At 36.8% G+C, this 14,303-nt stretch overlaps 3 protein-coding genes across 3 annotated transcripts; 2 read left to right on the forward strand and 1 right to left on the reverse strand.

Annotated features, from left to right (window-relative positions):
- The first annotated feature begins 165 nt into the window (after nucleotides 1-165).
- Nucleotides 166-3,094, forward strand: LOC106348292 (probable receptor-like protein kinase At5g24010). Its single transcript, XM_013788006.3, has one exon. It carries the CDS (start codon nucleotides 381-383, stop codon nucleotides 2,865-2,867), a length of 2,487 nt encoding a protein of 828 aa, XP_013643460.2. The 5' UTR covers nucleotides 166-380; the 3' UTR covers nucleotides 2,868-3,094.
- Nucleotides 3,095-3,167: 73 nt separating this feature from the next.
- On the forward strand, nucleotides 3,168-4,478 carry LOC106348291 (septum site-determining protein minD homolog, chloroplastic). The gene has a single exon (XM_013788003.3). The coding sequence runs from the start codon at nucleotides 3,219-3,221 to the stop codon at nucleotides 4,200-4,202; it is 984 nt and encodes a 327-aa protein (XP_013643457.2). The 5' UTR covers nucleotides 3,168-3,218; the 3' UTR covers nucleotides 4,203-4,478.
- A 699-nt stretch (nucleotides 4,479-5,177) lies between these two features.
- Nucleotides 5,178-10,000, reverse strand: LOC106348290 (S-type anion channel SLAH3-like). Its single transcript, XM_013788002.3, has 6 exons — nucleotides 9,777-10,000; nucleotides 7,685-7,888; nucleotides 7,030-7,575; nucleotides 6,000-6,770; nucleotides 5,882-5,913; nucleotides 5,178-5,806 (listed from the first exon to the last, which is right to left on the reverse strand). The coding sequence occupies exons 2-6, from the start codon at nucleotides 7,856-7,858 to the stop codon at nucleotides 5,419-5,421; spliced, it is 1,911 nt and encodes a 636-aa protein (XP_013643456.2). The 5' UTR covers nucleotides 7,859-7,888; nucleotides 9,777-10,000; the 3' UTR covers nucleotides 5,178-5,418.
- Nucleotides 10,001-14,303: the final 4,303 nt, after the last annotated feature.

Genomic DNA, 14,303 nt, shown 5'->3' on the forward strand with positions numbered 1-14,303 from the left:
GAAAACCACAGTCATAATCTTGCTCATGATAGCGTATAAGAGTGGTTAACTACAACTTTCTTCCTTAATCTTTTACCAAATCAGTAAAATCAATTATTTGAAAAAGCAAAAACTTTTTGAAAACGATTGCCACCGAAAACAACAAAAAAACTTGTTAAGCTAGTTTTTGGTTTCCCATTGTAGTTGACAAAACTCGCAGCCTAATGATTCGCAAAAACACTTCCTGTTTTTTTCACTTACATTAGTGGAAAATACGAAATGAATACATAAAAGCGCCAGCGAATACGCACTTTCTAGTTTCTCTCCATTTCCTCTTCCTCCTCTTCTCTTTAACATCATCACAAAGCTTTCTCAAAACCTTCCCAAAGCTGCCATCTCCAATGGCGTTTCTGGTAAATCTAATCCTCACCCTTATCCTCTTCTTCCTCTCTCTCCTCCACCTCTTTTCAGCTGCCTTCACTCCACCCGACAACTACCTCCTTAACTGCGGCGCCAACACCAACGCCTCCTTCTTCTCCACACGCTCCTTCCTCGGCGACTCCTCGAAACAAGTCTCAACCTTTCTCTCTACCGATCGATCCATCTCCCTCTCCGACCAAAACCCACCTCCGGATTCTCCCCTCTTATACCACACGGCCCGCATCTTCCCCGGCGGATCATCTCCTTCGTACAAACTCCACCTCACCAGCAACGGCACTCACTTCATCCGCCTCCACTTCGCCCCCTTCAAAGCTTCAACCTTTGACTTAAATTCAGCGAAATTCTCCGTTTTGGTTAACGGGTTCTCCGTCTTGACCAGCTTCGCCGCTAACTCCGTCGTAGTCAAAGAGTTCATACTCAAAATCGATTCCCCTGTTCTCGAGATTTCGTTTCTCCCTTCGAAAGCATCCACCTTTGCCTTCGTCAACGCGATAGAAGTCTTCTCAGCTCCCAGAGATTACATAATCGATCAAGGCACTAAGCGCGTAGTCCCCAACTCCGCTCAAATCTTCAGCAACTTATCATCCCAAGTTCTCGAGACGGTGCATAGAATCAACGTCGGTGGTTTGAAGTTAACTCCGTTTAACGACTCACTCTGGAGGACGTGGCTCGTCGACGACGACTACCTTCTCCTCAAAGGAGCTGCTAAGCGCGCGTGGACCACTCACTCTCCGAATTACCAGAGCGGCGGCGCGACGAGGGAGATTGCTCCTGACAATGTGTACATGACAGCGCAGGAGATGAACCGAGATAGCCAGGAGCTGCAGGCGAGGTTTAACATCAGCTGGGAGTTCCCCGTTGGTTCGAAACGTGTTCTTCATTTGGTTCGTTTGCATTTTTGTGACATCGTTAGTACATCTCTTAATCAGCTCTACTTCAATGTCTTTATCAATGACTATCTCGCGTATAGAGATGTTGATCTCTCCGCGTTGAACTTCCATGTGCTTGCTTCTCCTTTGTATATTGACTTTGTTGCTGAGTCTGATCGTGATGGGGCGGTGAGGATAAGCGTTGGACCGTCTGATCTCAGCAACCCGGCGAGAGCTAATGCTATATTAAACGGAGTTGAGATCATGAGGATTGTGAATCCTGTAGGCTCCAAAGTGGGGTATGGGAAGAAGCACGTGGTGTGGATCGTTGCCGGCTCGGTGTTGGGAAGTCTTGTGTTCTTGTCTCTCCTCGTCTTGTTGGGTTTGTGTTTATGCAGGCCCAAGAAGAAGAACAGAACCAAGAGGTCAGAGAGCACGGGGTGGACGCCTCTGAGGAGGTTCAGAAACAGCTCCATCAGTAGAACGACCGAAGGAACCGTGAGCTCCAACGGCTACCAAACTCTGAGAATCTCTTTCGCTGAGATACAGTCCGGAACCAATAACTTTGACAAGAGTTTAGTGATCGGAGTTGGAGGATTCGGGATGGTCTTTAAAGGCTCTCTCAAGGACAATACCAAAGTAGCTGTCAAGAGAGGCGTCCCCGGTTCGAGACAAGGCTTGCCAGAGTTTCTCTCCGAGATAACCATCCTCTCCAAGATCCGTCATCGTCATCTCGTTTCACTTGTGGGATACTGTGAAGAGCAGTCTGAGATGATCCTTGTTTATGAGTACATGGACAAAGGACCGCTCAAGAGCCACTTATACGGTTCCACCAACCCTCCTTTGTCGTGGAAGCAACGGCTTGAGGTCTGCATTGGTGCAGCGAGAGGTCTTCATTACCTTCACACCGGTTCTTCCCAAGGAATCATCCACCGTGATATAAAGTCCACGAACATCTTGCTAGATAACAATTACGTAGCCAAAGTTGCTGACTTTGGACTGTCGAGATCCGGTCCTTGTCTTGACGAGACTCATGTGAGCACGGGGGTTAAAGGAAGCTTTGGTTATCTTGATCCTGAGTACTTTAGAAGACAGCAGCTCACTGATAAGTCCGATGTTTACTCGTTTGGAGTTGTTCTGTTTGAAGTTCTCTGCGCTAGACCAGCTGTTGATCCGTTGCTAGTGAGGGAGCAAGTGAACTTAGCAGAGTGGGCTATTGCGTGGCAAAAGAAAGGAATGCTTGACCAAATCGTTGACCCGAACATCGCTGGTCAGATCAAACCGTGCTCGTTGAAGAAGTTTGCGGAAACTGCAGAGAAATGCTGTGCGGATTACGGCGTGGATAGACCGACGATAGGTGATGTTCTGTGGAACTTAGAACATGTGCTTCAGCTTCAAGAATCAGGACCATTGGCTGAGCCTGGAGAAGCTTGTGGAGATGTTAATGGCTCGGGGACGACGGCAAGGCAGGGTTTGTCTAGTGACTCGAACACGGAGAGGGACAGTGGAGATGGGACTTCAGGTATAATCGATAGTAGCCAAGTGTTCTCTCAGCTCATGAACAACGCTGGCAGATAATAAACAAGTCACTGCTTTATAGAGAGTGTTTATAGTCAAATACATGAACCGGGAAAGCCAAAGTGGTGTACCGGTATATCTAAGATTTGGTTTTGTGTGCGGTATAATTCGGTTTGTATAACTTGTAGATTCTCTCTTGTGTTGAGTTGAATGTATTTTTTCATTTTGTGTAACTTTTGTAATACGGATGAAGCAAAACCGGGAATAAACATCATATTGCTTGTGTTCTTTTTTGATTGGTTGGATCTTAAACCGGTATACGATTAAGAAATTATAAACCGGAATCTGAAATGTTATAGATAAAACAGTAAAGCCCTTGGGTCTCTCTCTGAAGAAGAGCACCACTATCAAATGGCGTCTCTGCGCGTGTTCTCCACGACGAGCCATCAACCTCCGCTTCTTCCATCGTCACTCTCTTCAAATCCCCTATCAACCTCACCACGATTCGTCAAAAGCCCTAGCAGACGAACTCCAATTCGATCCGTTCTCCAATTCAATCGCAAACCCCAGCTCGCCGGAGAAACGCCGCGCATCGTCGTCATCACCTCCGGAAAAGGCGGCGTCGGAAAGACAACCACCACCGCAAACGTCGGACTCTCCCTCGCGCGCTACGGCTTCTCGGTCGTCGCAATCGACGCGGACCTCGGCCTCCGCAACCTCGATCTCCTCCTAGGGCTAGAGAATCGCGTCAACTACACCGTCGTCGAGGTCCTCAACGGAGACTGCCGCCTCGATCAAGCTCTCGTGCGCGACAAGCGCTGGTCCAACTTCGAACTGCTATGCATCTCGAAACCTAGGTCGAAGCTCCCGATGGGATTCGGCGGGAAAGCGCTCGAGTGGCTCGTCGACGCCCTTAAAACGAGGCCGGAAGGCTCCCCGGACTTCATAATCATCGATTGCCCCGCCGGAATCGACGCCGGGTTCATAACCGCCATCACTCCGGCGAACGAGGCGGTTCTTGTGACGACTCCTGATATAACGGCGCTTAGGGACGCGGATAGGGTCACGGGGCTGCTTGAGTGCGACGGGATTAGGGATATAAAGATGATTGTGAATAGAGTGAGGACTGATATGATCAGAGGGGAAGATATGATGTCTGTGTTGGATGTGCAGGAGATGCTTGGTTTGTCGCTGCTCGGCGCGATTCCTGAAGACTCTGAGGTGATCAGGAGCACGAACCGCGGGTTTCCGCTTGTTTTGAATAAGCCTCCGACGCTTGCGGGGTTGGCGTTTGAGCAGGCGGCGTGGAGGCTCGTGGAGCAGGATAGTATGAAGGCTGTTATGGTGGAGGAGGAGCCTAAGAAACGTGGCTTCTTCTCTTTCTTTGGTGGTTGAGTGGAACCGAACTGGAACTGGAACTGAACTGAATTGAACTTCCTCGGGTATGTCTGCATCAAAAGCTTTTGTACAGGAACTAGATTTTTTTTTGGAAGGTTTGTCTGTTTTGTCTGAGAATTAAGATTCGTTCCTAGGACAATTGGAGTTCTACTGTTAGTTTGTTGCTGAGTTCAAGCTTTGATTCTATGGCTTATCTTTTCTTGATGTTCTTGAGTTATGTATCTCTTTATGTAAAACTGAGATTTTCCAATATATCTCGAGTTCTTATGTCAATTGAGCTATGAGAACTAAATAGGTTAGCTGATCTGATCTGAAATTTTCACCACTATGCTAATGCATTAGTTCATTTGGTTTGAGTAGTAGTTCTACAATTTTTGTTTGGGTGTTAACTTTGATAGTAAGGTATCCATTAAGTTCTTGAAATTGACATGCTAGTGCAAAACTGAATCTTTTAGAGCATCTCCAACCCATCTCTATAATAGAGATTTCTAAAATAGAGGAAAAAATAGAGATGATGTTTTTGCTCATGTTCCTCTATAATAGAGGAATGCTATATTTGCTTCTATAAATAGAGGAATGCTATTTTTTCCTCTAAATATAGAGGAAAAAAATAGCATTCCTCTATTTATAGAGGCAAATATAGCATTCATCTATTATAGAGGAACACATTGGAGCAAAAACACTAACTTTATTTTTTCTTTTATTTTAGAGATCTCTATTATAGAGATAGGTTAGAGATGGTCTTATACTGCACTTCTTAGATACTGCACTTCTTCGATAGTGTGCACATCTTTCTTGCGGAAATTACATTATAAATGCTGATTCTGTTGATTTACCATGGATCCAAGATTCCCTTTATTGAACACCTGGTCTTACTCTGCTTTCAATGTCTTTGGTCTCTTTAGAGTTTTATCTGTCGAACTGAACCAAAGTGAATAGAACTGCTGATACTATTTTATGATGCTGCTGATGTAATGATAAACCCTCAAAAATATTTTATTTATTGAAACAAAACAAGTTTACATACAGTATTCTCATAACCGCTTTCACTGGTTTACTGCTGGTTCACACATGCTCATTAGAACCATAGCAACCAACAGTTACGTTACTAGGTTCCTCACTTGTGTCAGAGACACTGACAACAACTCAAAACCAAAACTTGGATACGATGACTCGATTAAACCAGGGGTTATGAAAACTGTTTATGTTTTTTTTAAGCCGAATCGTTCTCTTGAATTTTTCCATTCCCAGCTTCTAGATCATTACTCTGACTGCTGTCGGAGTCTGTGAATTTCAAGAAATTCTCGATGTTCTCTGAGCTTACGTTTCTTAGTTGGTCGAGCCACCGGTGGTGGCTAGTCTGTTTGCGTCTCGGGCGGTTGCTGATGGCTATGGCGTAGTCATTAGGAAAAAGATCGCCGAGGACAAAGACATGGATGATGGTAGTCACTAGCAGTGCCGAAACGACTAGTGTTGCTATAGCACAGAGGATCACACACATGACTTGAGTCATAGTGCTCCTCACTACTGTTGCGTACCTGATGGTTGCAATTGCAGCTCCGGTCATTGGAAATGTATACGCCCACCAAGACAACGAAAATCTATAAAAAGTAGAAAAAGGGTCAGAGAAAATTATACGAATTAAGAAACAAAAATTAAAAATTTATAATACTTACTTGATTCCACGAAAGAAATTAATCCGCACAGCCTATAAAAATTTTGCAAAATTTTGTATTAGTAGATATTTTTCTGACTAAGCAAAAAGTATGAACCAAACTTAGATGTGAAACGCACCAAAGAGAAGTAGAGGAAAATGGCGATGAAGTAACAAACTTTGGAGCCATAGTCAAAGGAGCCAGTGATCTTAGCCCAAGCCATGGAAGCAACACTCGGGGCCGCAACAAAAAGGAAAAAGACAGGGTGAAGATCTTTAGGCAAAGTCTCGTTGGTAGGTAGTCTTTGGTATAGTGTCACGAACAGAACCAAGTAATGAGCCATCCCAACAGCGTAGAAAAACATTGGACCTTCCCTAAGTCCCATGCTTGCACCAAGCAACGCCCCCACAAAGTTCCCGACGATTGACAGATGGTTCGTAGGGTTGGCGACCCGGGAGAGCCTGCGTTGACCACCGGACATCCATTGACCGTAAATCTTGAGCTCAAGGCAGATGAAAGGAAACATGAGGAGGTACCACAGGAACTGTGGCAGTTCTGTCATTACGGAAGGTGGGACCCCGAGGGCTAAGAAGAGTAATGAAATGAAAGGAGCGAAGAAGAAGTTGATTCTGATGGGGTGGTAGTATTCACGGCGTACGGCTTCGAAGTAGAGGATGATTTTGAGGAGGTAAATGATGGCAATGGTAAAGACTAAAGCGACTGAGATGAACCAGAGAGCTTGGTTGATCCATAGGGGCACATGGAGGAACTTGGTTGGCTCGGCAGTGGCTAGGGTTTTCCACATTATGGCTTGGCTGCTCACTCCAAGGCACATACCGAAGGTTGATATGGGGTAACGAAGAAGAAACGGCCACGTTTGTTCACTTGGTAGAACGATTTCTTCTAGAGGCTGCAACGTCCAAAAAAATAAAAAAATAATTAGAATATATGTCAGTCATGGATATATAGTCTAATGCAGGCTTGATCCCGAGCATAATCAAAATAACCGATCGCTTAAAGCACCACAATTTTAGTTGCATGTAGAACATTATGAAAAAATTATATGAAGAATAAGAGCATAAACTTTTATTTGAGCGTAGGACGTTATAATTTTTTTTTTTAAATGTCCGACCGGCACTGGTTTAGTGAAAACAAGTGTAGGTACGTACCCGGAGAGTCTCTAATTCAGGACCTTCCAAGGCATCATAGTAACGGTCCACAGGCATGGCTTCATTAGTATTTATATTCTCCTTAGGCCGGTTTGGTGTCTCCGGTTCAATAGCAGCTGGTTTTCTTGTAAACTGTCTCTCCAGTTTCCCTGACCAAGTCTTGAACGAGGTGTACCTGTGATCCTTAAGCTTATGCATCCCCGGGTTTTGATTTTGAAGTTGACCACTCTGTTGTTGATGTTGCTGATGATGATGATTGTCATGACGACGACCATCATCATCATCATTGCCGCTTCCTATGTAGAGAGATGACACTTTGGCCATCGGCTGAGAGATGAACTTGACTGACTTTCCAGTCGATACAGTGTTGTTGTTGTCGGAAGACGTTGATGTCGGATCGGATATCATGAGAATATTTGGTGAAGTTGGCATTGAAAGTGATGGTTTTCTTTGATGATTGATCTGCATCCATGGTGCAGTCTCTTTGAGATCCTCAATATAGCTACGATGAGCTTCCATTGATGATCTTGCTGCTTCTTGACCATTCTATTCACATATATATATGCAACGAAATTAGGTCGAATTTAGTTATATAATAACTTCAAAACCTAATGTTTGTGAACGTGGAATGCAATAAATAAAATAAATAATATACCAAAGTAGTCGTGGATGCATGATAAGGATGAAAGCGACTGATGAAGCGTGGAAGAGGAAGATTATTATCCTTGTAATTGTCAAAGCCAACCATTTCTTCTGTCGTGGCTGTTCTCAGTAATGTTGGCAGCTCTTCTTCTAATTCTATTTGCACACAATTTGATCTCCCCTCCATTGTTAATAATCTTTTTTAGCAAATATTCCCCTGTAAACAAAACGTCAACTATTACGTTATTTTTTAATCTACAAAAGTAATTTATCTTTTGACTTGACTTGTATCATTGATTCATTCATCAGCCAAAATGATTGATTAGTATAAAACTTATATGATTTTGAAGCATATGCGAGGGAAGACAATAACTATATAGTTCGACAAAATTCTAAATAAAATACTGGCTTTTTTTTCAAAATACTGGCCATGTTAGTGGAGGAGAAACTTCTCGCCAGTTCTTGGTCACAAGATTTTAACCTTTTTTCTCTGTTTTTCCTTAATTATTCTCTGTAACATATTTTTCTAGCGTTATCTAGAAAATGGATCTGGGTTTTAAATTTTCCAAAATGACAAGCTGATAAAAATAGAAACAGTTTTTTTCTATCAAAACAAAAGCATGATCTAACCCACTAAATCTATCTACCTAAGTTCTCCACCTATAAACAGATATTCTAACCTAAATTCTCCACCTATAGACATTCACCTAAAAATCATTATATTTAAAGGCTAGTGGTCTAGCCACTAAGGTGGTTTAATTTCTCAGCTGAATGGAATTCAACTACACTTGCCCTCGATTCGACATCACGGGCTAGAAAAAAAAAACACCATTGTTCTTTGTTTGATCCTAAATGATTCCACTTCAACTATAAATATGTGTTGGAGGCTCTTGTAAATCCTCATCAAATCAAACAACAATCATAAAAGAGAACAAATTCATAAGATTATCCTATGAATAATTATCTTAAAAACAAATTCATAAGATTATTAAATTTGTATAGGGTAATCTTTCAAATCTTATTTCAGAAAACTAATAATTTTAGAACTGTCTTAATGAGTCTACGGATTGTTTACATGGATTTTATTTTCATGAGCTAAGAAAAACATGGAAATATATGGTAGTAACAAATTTTCTACCAAAGTTGCCCAAAAATACGGTACTAAATGTAAAGAATATGTACTTTATATTATTGAGTAGGAGACTAGTATGGGACTATGGAAAGTCTTGATGCACACTCCTATCATTACGCTGCATATATTCTCACATTAATCCTGCATATACTCTCACCTAACTTGCATCATCTCTTCTGTATAAGCATTGCTCTTGTCAATAACATCATTCGATTCAATACCTCAATAACTAGGAGTCACTTACATATTTATGCAGAAATACGAGCAATTCTAGGATAGTATGAGTGATTTTCGTGATTGAGTAATCATAGAATTGATTGAGTGATCACGGTAATTAATTGTAATGATGCTCTCTACCACTAAACTACTTTTAACAAAACAAAACTCCTGCAAACAACAGAATATAAAAAAAGTGTACATTTTTAAAAGTAACGACTAATTTCTAGTCAATTGTGTGGTGACTGCTGAGCTAAGCTGTGTCCATCAAACTTATCGGGTCCACTTGAAATTTATGGTCCGACCGGCCAACAAGGCTTATGGTTATTGTAACAATAACAGCCAACAGGTAATCAATCGCTGTGAAAAAACGGTATTCATCCTACATATAACGGACTAACAAACCGTCGCATTGGCTACAGCTAATGAGTTAAAAATTAAATGTTAGCTATTGGCATATTGGGGTTTAGTCTCAGTTATTTTTTCTGGAAGCATTTTGGGTTTATGAAAGAAGAACGATGAGAAAAGGGACAAAACATGAAAATAACAATTCTAATTAACAAGATTAACAGTTCGTTATCAGAACCCTAAAAGTATATTTTCCTTGTTAATTCAGAATCTTAAGTTTTTTGTTGAACATGCATTCAGAATCCAAAGTTGCCTATGCATTTCCGTTAAAAGGATGTATTAAAACAAAAATTGAAGGAGACCTGTCAACGAGCTAAAAGAGGACAAGATAAATGAAATTAACACTAACCTGGCGATTATGAACCCCGCAACCAGAGTCACGTCGAGCTTGCTTAATTATGCCTGAAATTCTGGGGAAAATACGAGCAAAAAAGAAATGCTGCTTGAGATTTGAAATATCTATAGATCTTTTCTGTTTCTTGTGGAGATAACTATGGAGTCTTTTTGTTGGAAAAGAAGCGAAGACTAAGGAGAGAAATAAAGAAAAAGATGAGTTGGTTTGAGCGAAAACAAAACACGTCTTTGTACTCTATATATATAGGGAAGATAATATCTATGTGCACGTAAGTACAGTTACGGAAATCTATAGTGAATGTATTTGTTATATGTATAGCTGTAATACAAATTTTATAACGTGGCCGTCTTCTTGTTGATTAATAACTGGTCATGATTTACGTTATTGACAATCTTAAGTATTTTTCTTTATTATTTAGACGCATTATTCAATCTAGCTTTGGTCGTTCGGTAGTGGACCACATTATTACGAAACGAACAAAACAATTAAGCAACTTGGAAAATTTTGAAATAAATTTATGCAATTGAGTTAATATCTTATGTAATAAAAACATAAATTTTATTTCTATAAATGATTTTGATTTCCTCATATGAAACCTTAAAATGTTTTGGAAAAGGATCCGGGTGATTCAAAAAACAACATGAGGAGTACGTATAATGGATCTAGAAGATCCATGATACAAATGATAATGTATTCACAATATATATTACCATTGGTGTCATGAATGTTTTATATTATATAATCACAAGATTATCATTAGTATCATGATTCTTCTAAATATTTCTTCAAACCTTTATGGAAATCGAGTAACCAAAACTGTTGTACATTAACAAAAATTTATGTACTATAAGAATATCTGAATATATATTTTTCAATATTTCCCAAACAATATGAGGGTTTTATATGACATTATAAACATAGTGTGTATTTTTAGCTCATATGATATGCAATGGATTTTTTATGTTTGGCAAATTTAGCTTTGTAAAGTTGTACTTTTCTTTTTCATATTCACAAGGTCATATGTTTTTTTTTGTGCACCACAAGGTTATATCTTACTAGAATATGTGCATGTGTTTTCATTTTTTTCTTTTAGGTTATGATTTTCATAAGTTATTAAGTTTTCACGGGTATCATATGGTTTGCTTTGCTAACTCATAATTAGACTTGGCAAATATTAATTCATTTTATATACAAAACTGTTTTTCAGAAATCAAGTACAATAATTGTTGGGTGCATAGTTTAAACTGATGATAGAGTGACGCGTACAAATATATGAATCATTGGTTAAAACGACTAAACCCGCCGACAACACGACAACTATTATTTTGTAAAATTGCACAAAGACGTATGGAAGAGGAAGATACCAAATTGTTGTATACATACCGTGTTGTTAGGGCATCATTATTGGTGTCCCTTAAGTTGGGTCCTTAAGTGTAGGGTCCCTTAGCTTTTAACTAAAAAAGCTAAAGAGTGGCCCTTAAATAAGGGACTTGAGAGAAGTCTCTTAGCATTTTTAGTTAAAAGTTAAGGGACCCTACGTTTAAGGGCCTCAACCTGAGGGACACCAATAATGATGCCCTTAGGTACAATACTTGGCTGATTAATTTGAAGTAGGATTTTTGCTGTCACCGAACTGTTTTTGTTATATTTACTAGATTTTTTAACCGCGCTACGCGCGGATAAGATATTATATGTATTTCTCAATTCTAAAAAATAATGTATAATATTGTATTATATTATTTAAAGAATATAAAATAAGACTACATAACATAAATATATTTTTTATATTTTCTTTGTGGAAATCATTATGTTGTTTGATTGTTGTACTTAATTCACATATTTGCATAGATATTTGTGATAGATGAATAACTATATTTTTATTATCAGTAAATAATATATATTTATTATATAATATAAGAAAAATAGAATTATTTACTTTTTAACAAACTTGTCTCATGTTGGGGACTCGGTTATTGACATATCATATTCGAATGAAACATTTTTACACTTATCAATCTTCTTAACAATTAAGAAACAAATCTGAATATCAAAACAATATCTCATACGATCTCTTTGTGGAATAACTGCTCTGAATCAAATTGAATTTATGCATCAAAAATGACTGGAAATGGATGTGCATATGTGTTATCTAAGTCAGCTTTACAAAAAACTATTTATAGTTCATATATCATTTATGTCCATCCTATTTTTTTGTCCATAATTTCTTAAACATCTTGAAATAAGTAATGCTAATTAATAATAAACTTTTTGCTCACAAAATAAAAATCAAATTTGTCTAACTGATATATGTATTTCTCAATTCTAAAAAAATAATGTATAATATTGTATTACATTATTTAAAGAATATAAAATATGACTACATAACATAAATATATTTTTTAAATTTTTTTTGTGGAAATCATTATGTTGTTTGATTGTTGTACTTGATTCACATATTTGCATAGATATTTGTGATAGATGAATAATTATATTTTTATTATCAGTAAATAATATATATTGATTATATAATATAAAAAAAATAAAATTATTTACTTTTTAAACAAACTTGTCTCATGTTGGGGACTCGGTTATAGACATATCATATTCGAAGGAGACATTTTTACAGTTATCAATCTTCTTAACATTGAAAAAACAAATCTACATATCAAAACAATATCTCATACGATCTATTTGTGGAATAAATACTCTGAAGAAATTGAATTTAGGCATCAAAAAGGACTGGAAATGGATGTGCAGATATGTTATCTAAGTCTGCTTCACAAAGTACTATTCATAGTTCATATATCATTAATGTCCATCCTATTTTTTTGTCCACTATTTCTTAAACATCTTGAAATAACTGATGCTAATTAATAATAAACTTTTTGCTGAAAAAAAAAATCAAATTTGTCTAATTATCGCTTAAATATTTTATTAGTATGGTCTAAGAAGCTTTTAAGTGATATCATAGTTTAATTTATTAGTTTTTTTTGTTAATTTTTAGAGGTTTTTGTATTTAAGATTTTTGTCCATATTAAGCTTCTATTTCTTTCACAAAATTGATATATATATATATATATATATATATATATATATCATAAAAATTACCATCAAATCAGTTTTACTTATTTATTATTTTGTTTTAACGAAAATACACTTTTTAAATAATTTAAAATAAAATTATATATTAATTTGCTGTATTTTAAGAATTTCATTGATTTAATTAATTTGCTTTGGTGGATAACTTAAAAAGTTTTCATATGAATCGGGGAAAGCAAGCTTATGTTGTTATATTATATTTATTTTGTGTATATAGAATCTATATATAATGCTAGTGTGATAAAGAAAGAACATTATTTTTTTGTAACTTCAAAAAGATACATTATTACAATTTGAAATGAATCAAAATTGAATAAAATGGTAATTAAATATTTGTAAATCTAATTGTTTAGTTGGATTCTCATGAAAAAAAATCGATTTGTTAAACAAATGTTTCAAAAAATTTTGTGGTATTGTTTTGTCTATAAATTATAAAATTTATTGAATTAATATATTTAATTATTGCATCCTTAAATAATATTTTATTAAGACATTAGAAAAATATGTTTTGAGTTGTTTTGTCAAATTGTACAAAATTCTATGCTTTTTCATATTTGTAACTTCAAAAAGATACATTATGACAATTTGAAATTAATCAAAATTGAATAAAATGGTAATTAAATATTTGTAAATCTAATTTTTTTTTTTATCTTGTTTAGTTGGATTCTCATGAAAAAAAATCGATAGGTTAAACAAATATTTCAAAATTTGTTGTGTTATTGTTTTGTCTATAAATTACAAAATTTATTGAATTAATATATTTAATTATTGCACCCTTAAATAATATTTTATTAAGACATTAGAGAAGTATGTTTTGAGTTGTTTTGTCAAAATTTTACAAAAATCTATGTTTTTTCATATTTGTCACGAAAATTTATATGTTAAACTTACTTTTACAAAATTCTTAACTTTGTCACGAAAACAAAAATCTATGCTTTTTCATATTTGTCAACGTTCTCACACTTTCTAAGAATATATTAGCTTAGTCACTTACTTATTTTTTTTTTACAAAACAAAGTATCGGAGTCTTGAAAGTTGAATTCATATTATTGTAAATGTACATAAGAGTTTGTGATTATATACTTAGTGGTTCTTGTATATGTGTCCAAGAAAGTTTCAATGGCTTAGTGGTAACTGTCCTATATATATATCATACTAACCCGGGTTCGATTCTCATCTTCGCATTGTTTTTTTATTTTTTACGAAAAATAAATGAGATGACATGGCAATTTTGGGTTCTCTGATTGGTTGATTTTTCTATCCTATGTGGACACCCTCTCCATGGCTTATATCCCCCTTTTAGTATAGTATATTCTTAAATTTGTCACGAAAACAAAAATCTATGCTTTTTCATATTTGTCAACGTTCTCACACTTTCTAAGAATATATTAGCTTAGTCACTTACTTATTTTTTTTTTACAA

The sequence above is a fragment of the Brassica napus genome, chromosome A6, assembly GCF_020379485.1.
Source record: "Brassica napus cultivar Da-Ae chromosome A6, Da-Ae, whole genome shotgun sequence".
Taxonomy (NCBI): domain Eukaryota; kingdom Viridiplantae; phylum Streptophyta; class Magnoliopsida; order Brassicales; family Brassicaceae; genus Brassica; species Brassica napus.

What these genes read in the sequence shown, in the direction of transcription:
- LOC106348292 (XM_013788006.3), top strand. Translation starts at nt 381, where the DNA reads ATGGCGTTTCTGGTAAATCTAATCCTCACCCTTATCCTCTTCTTCCTC.
- LOC106348291 (XM_013788003.3), top strand. Translation starts at nt 3,219, where the DNA reads ATGGCGTCTCTGCGCGTGTTCTCCACGACGAGCCATCAACCTCCGCTT.
- LOC106348290 (XM_013788002.3), bottom strand. Translation starts at nt 7,858, where the DNA reads ATGGAGGGGAGATCAAATTGTGTGCAAATAGAATTAGAAGAAGAGCTG. An exon ending in ATGCATCCACGACTACTTTG is followed by an intron (nt 7,576 to 7,684) that starts GTATATTATTTA and finishes ATATGTGAATAG; the next exon opens with AATGGTCAAGAAGCAGCAAG. An exon ending in CTGAATTAGAGACTCTCCGG is followed by an intron (nt 6,771 to 7,029) that starts GTACGTACCTAC and finishes TGGACGTTGCAG; the next exon opens with CCTCTAGAAGAAATCGTTCT.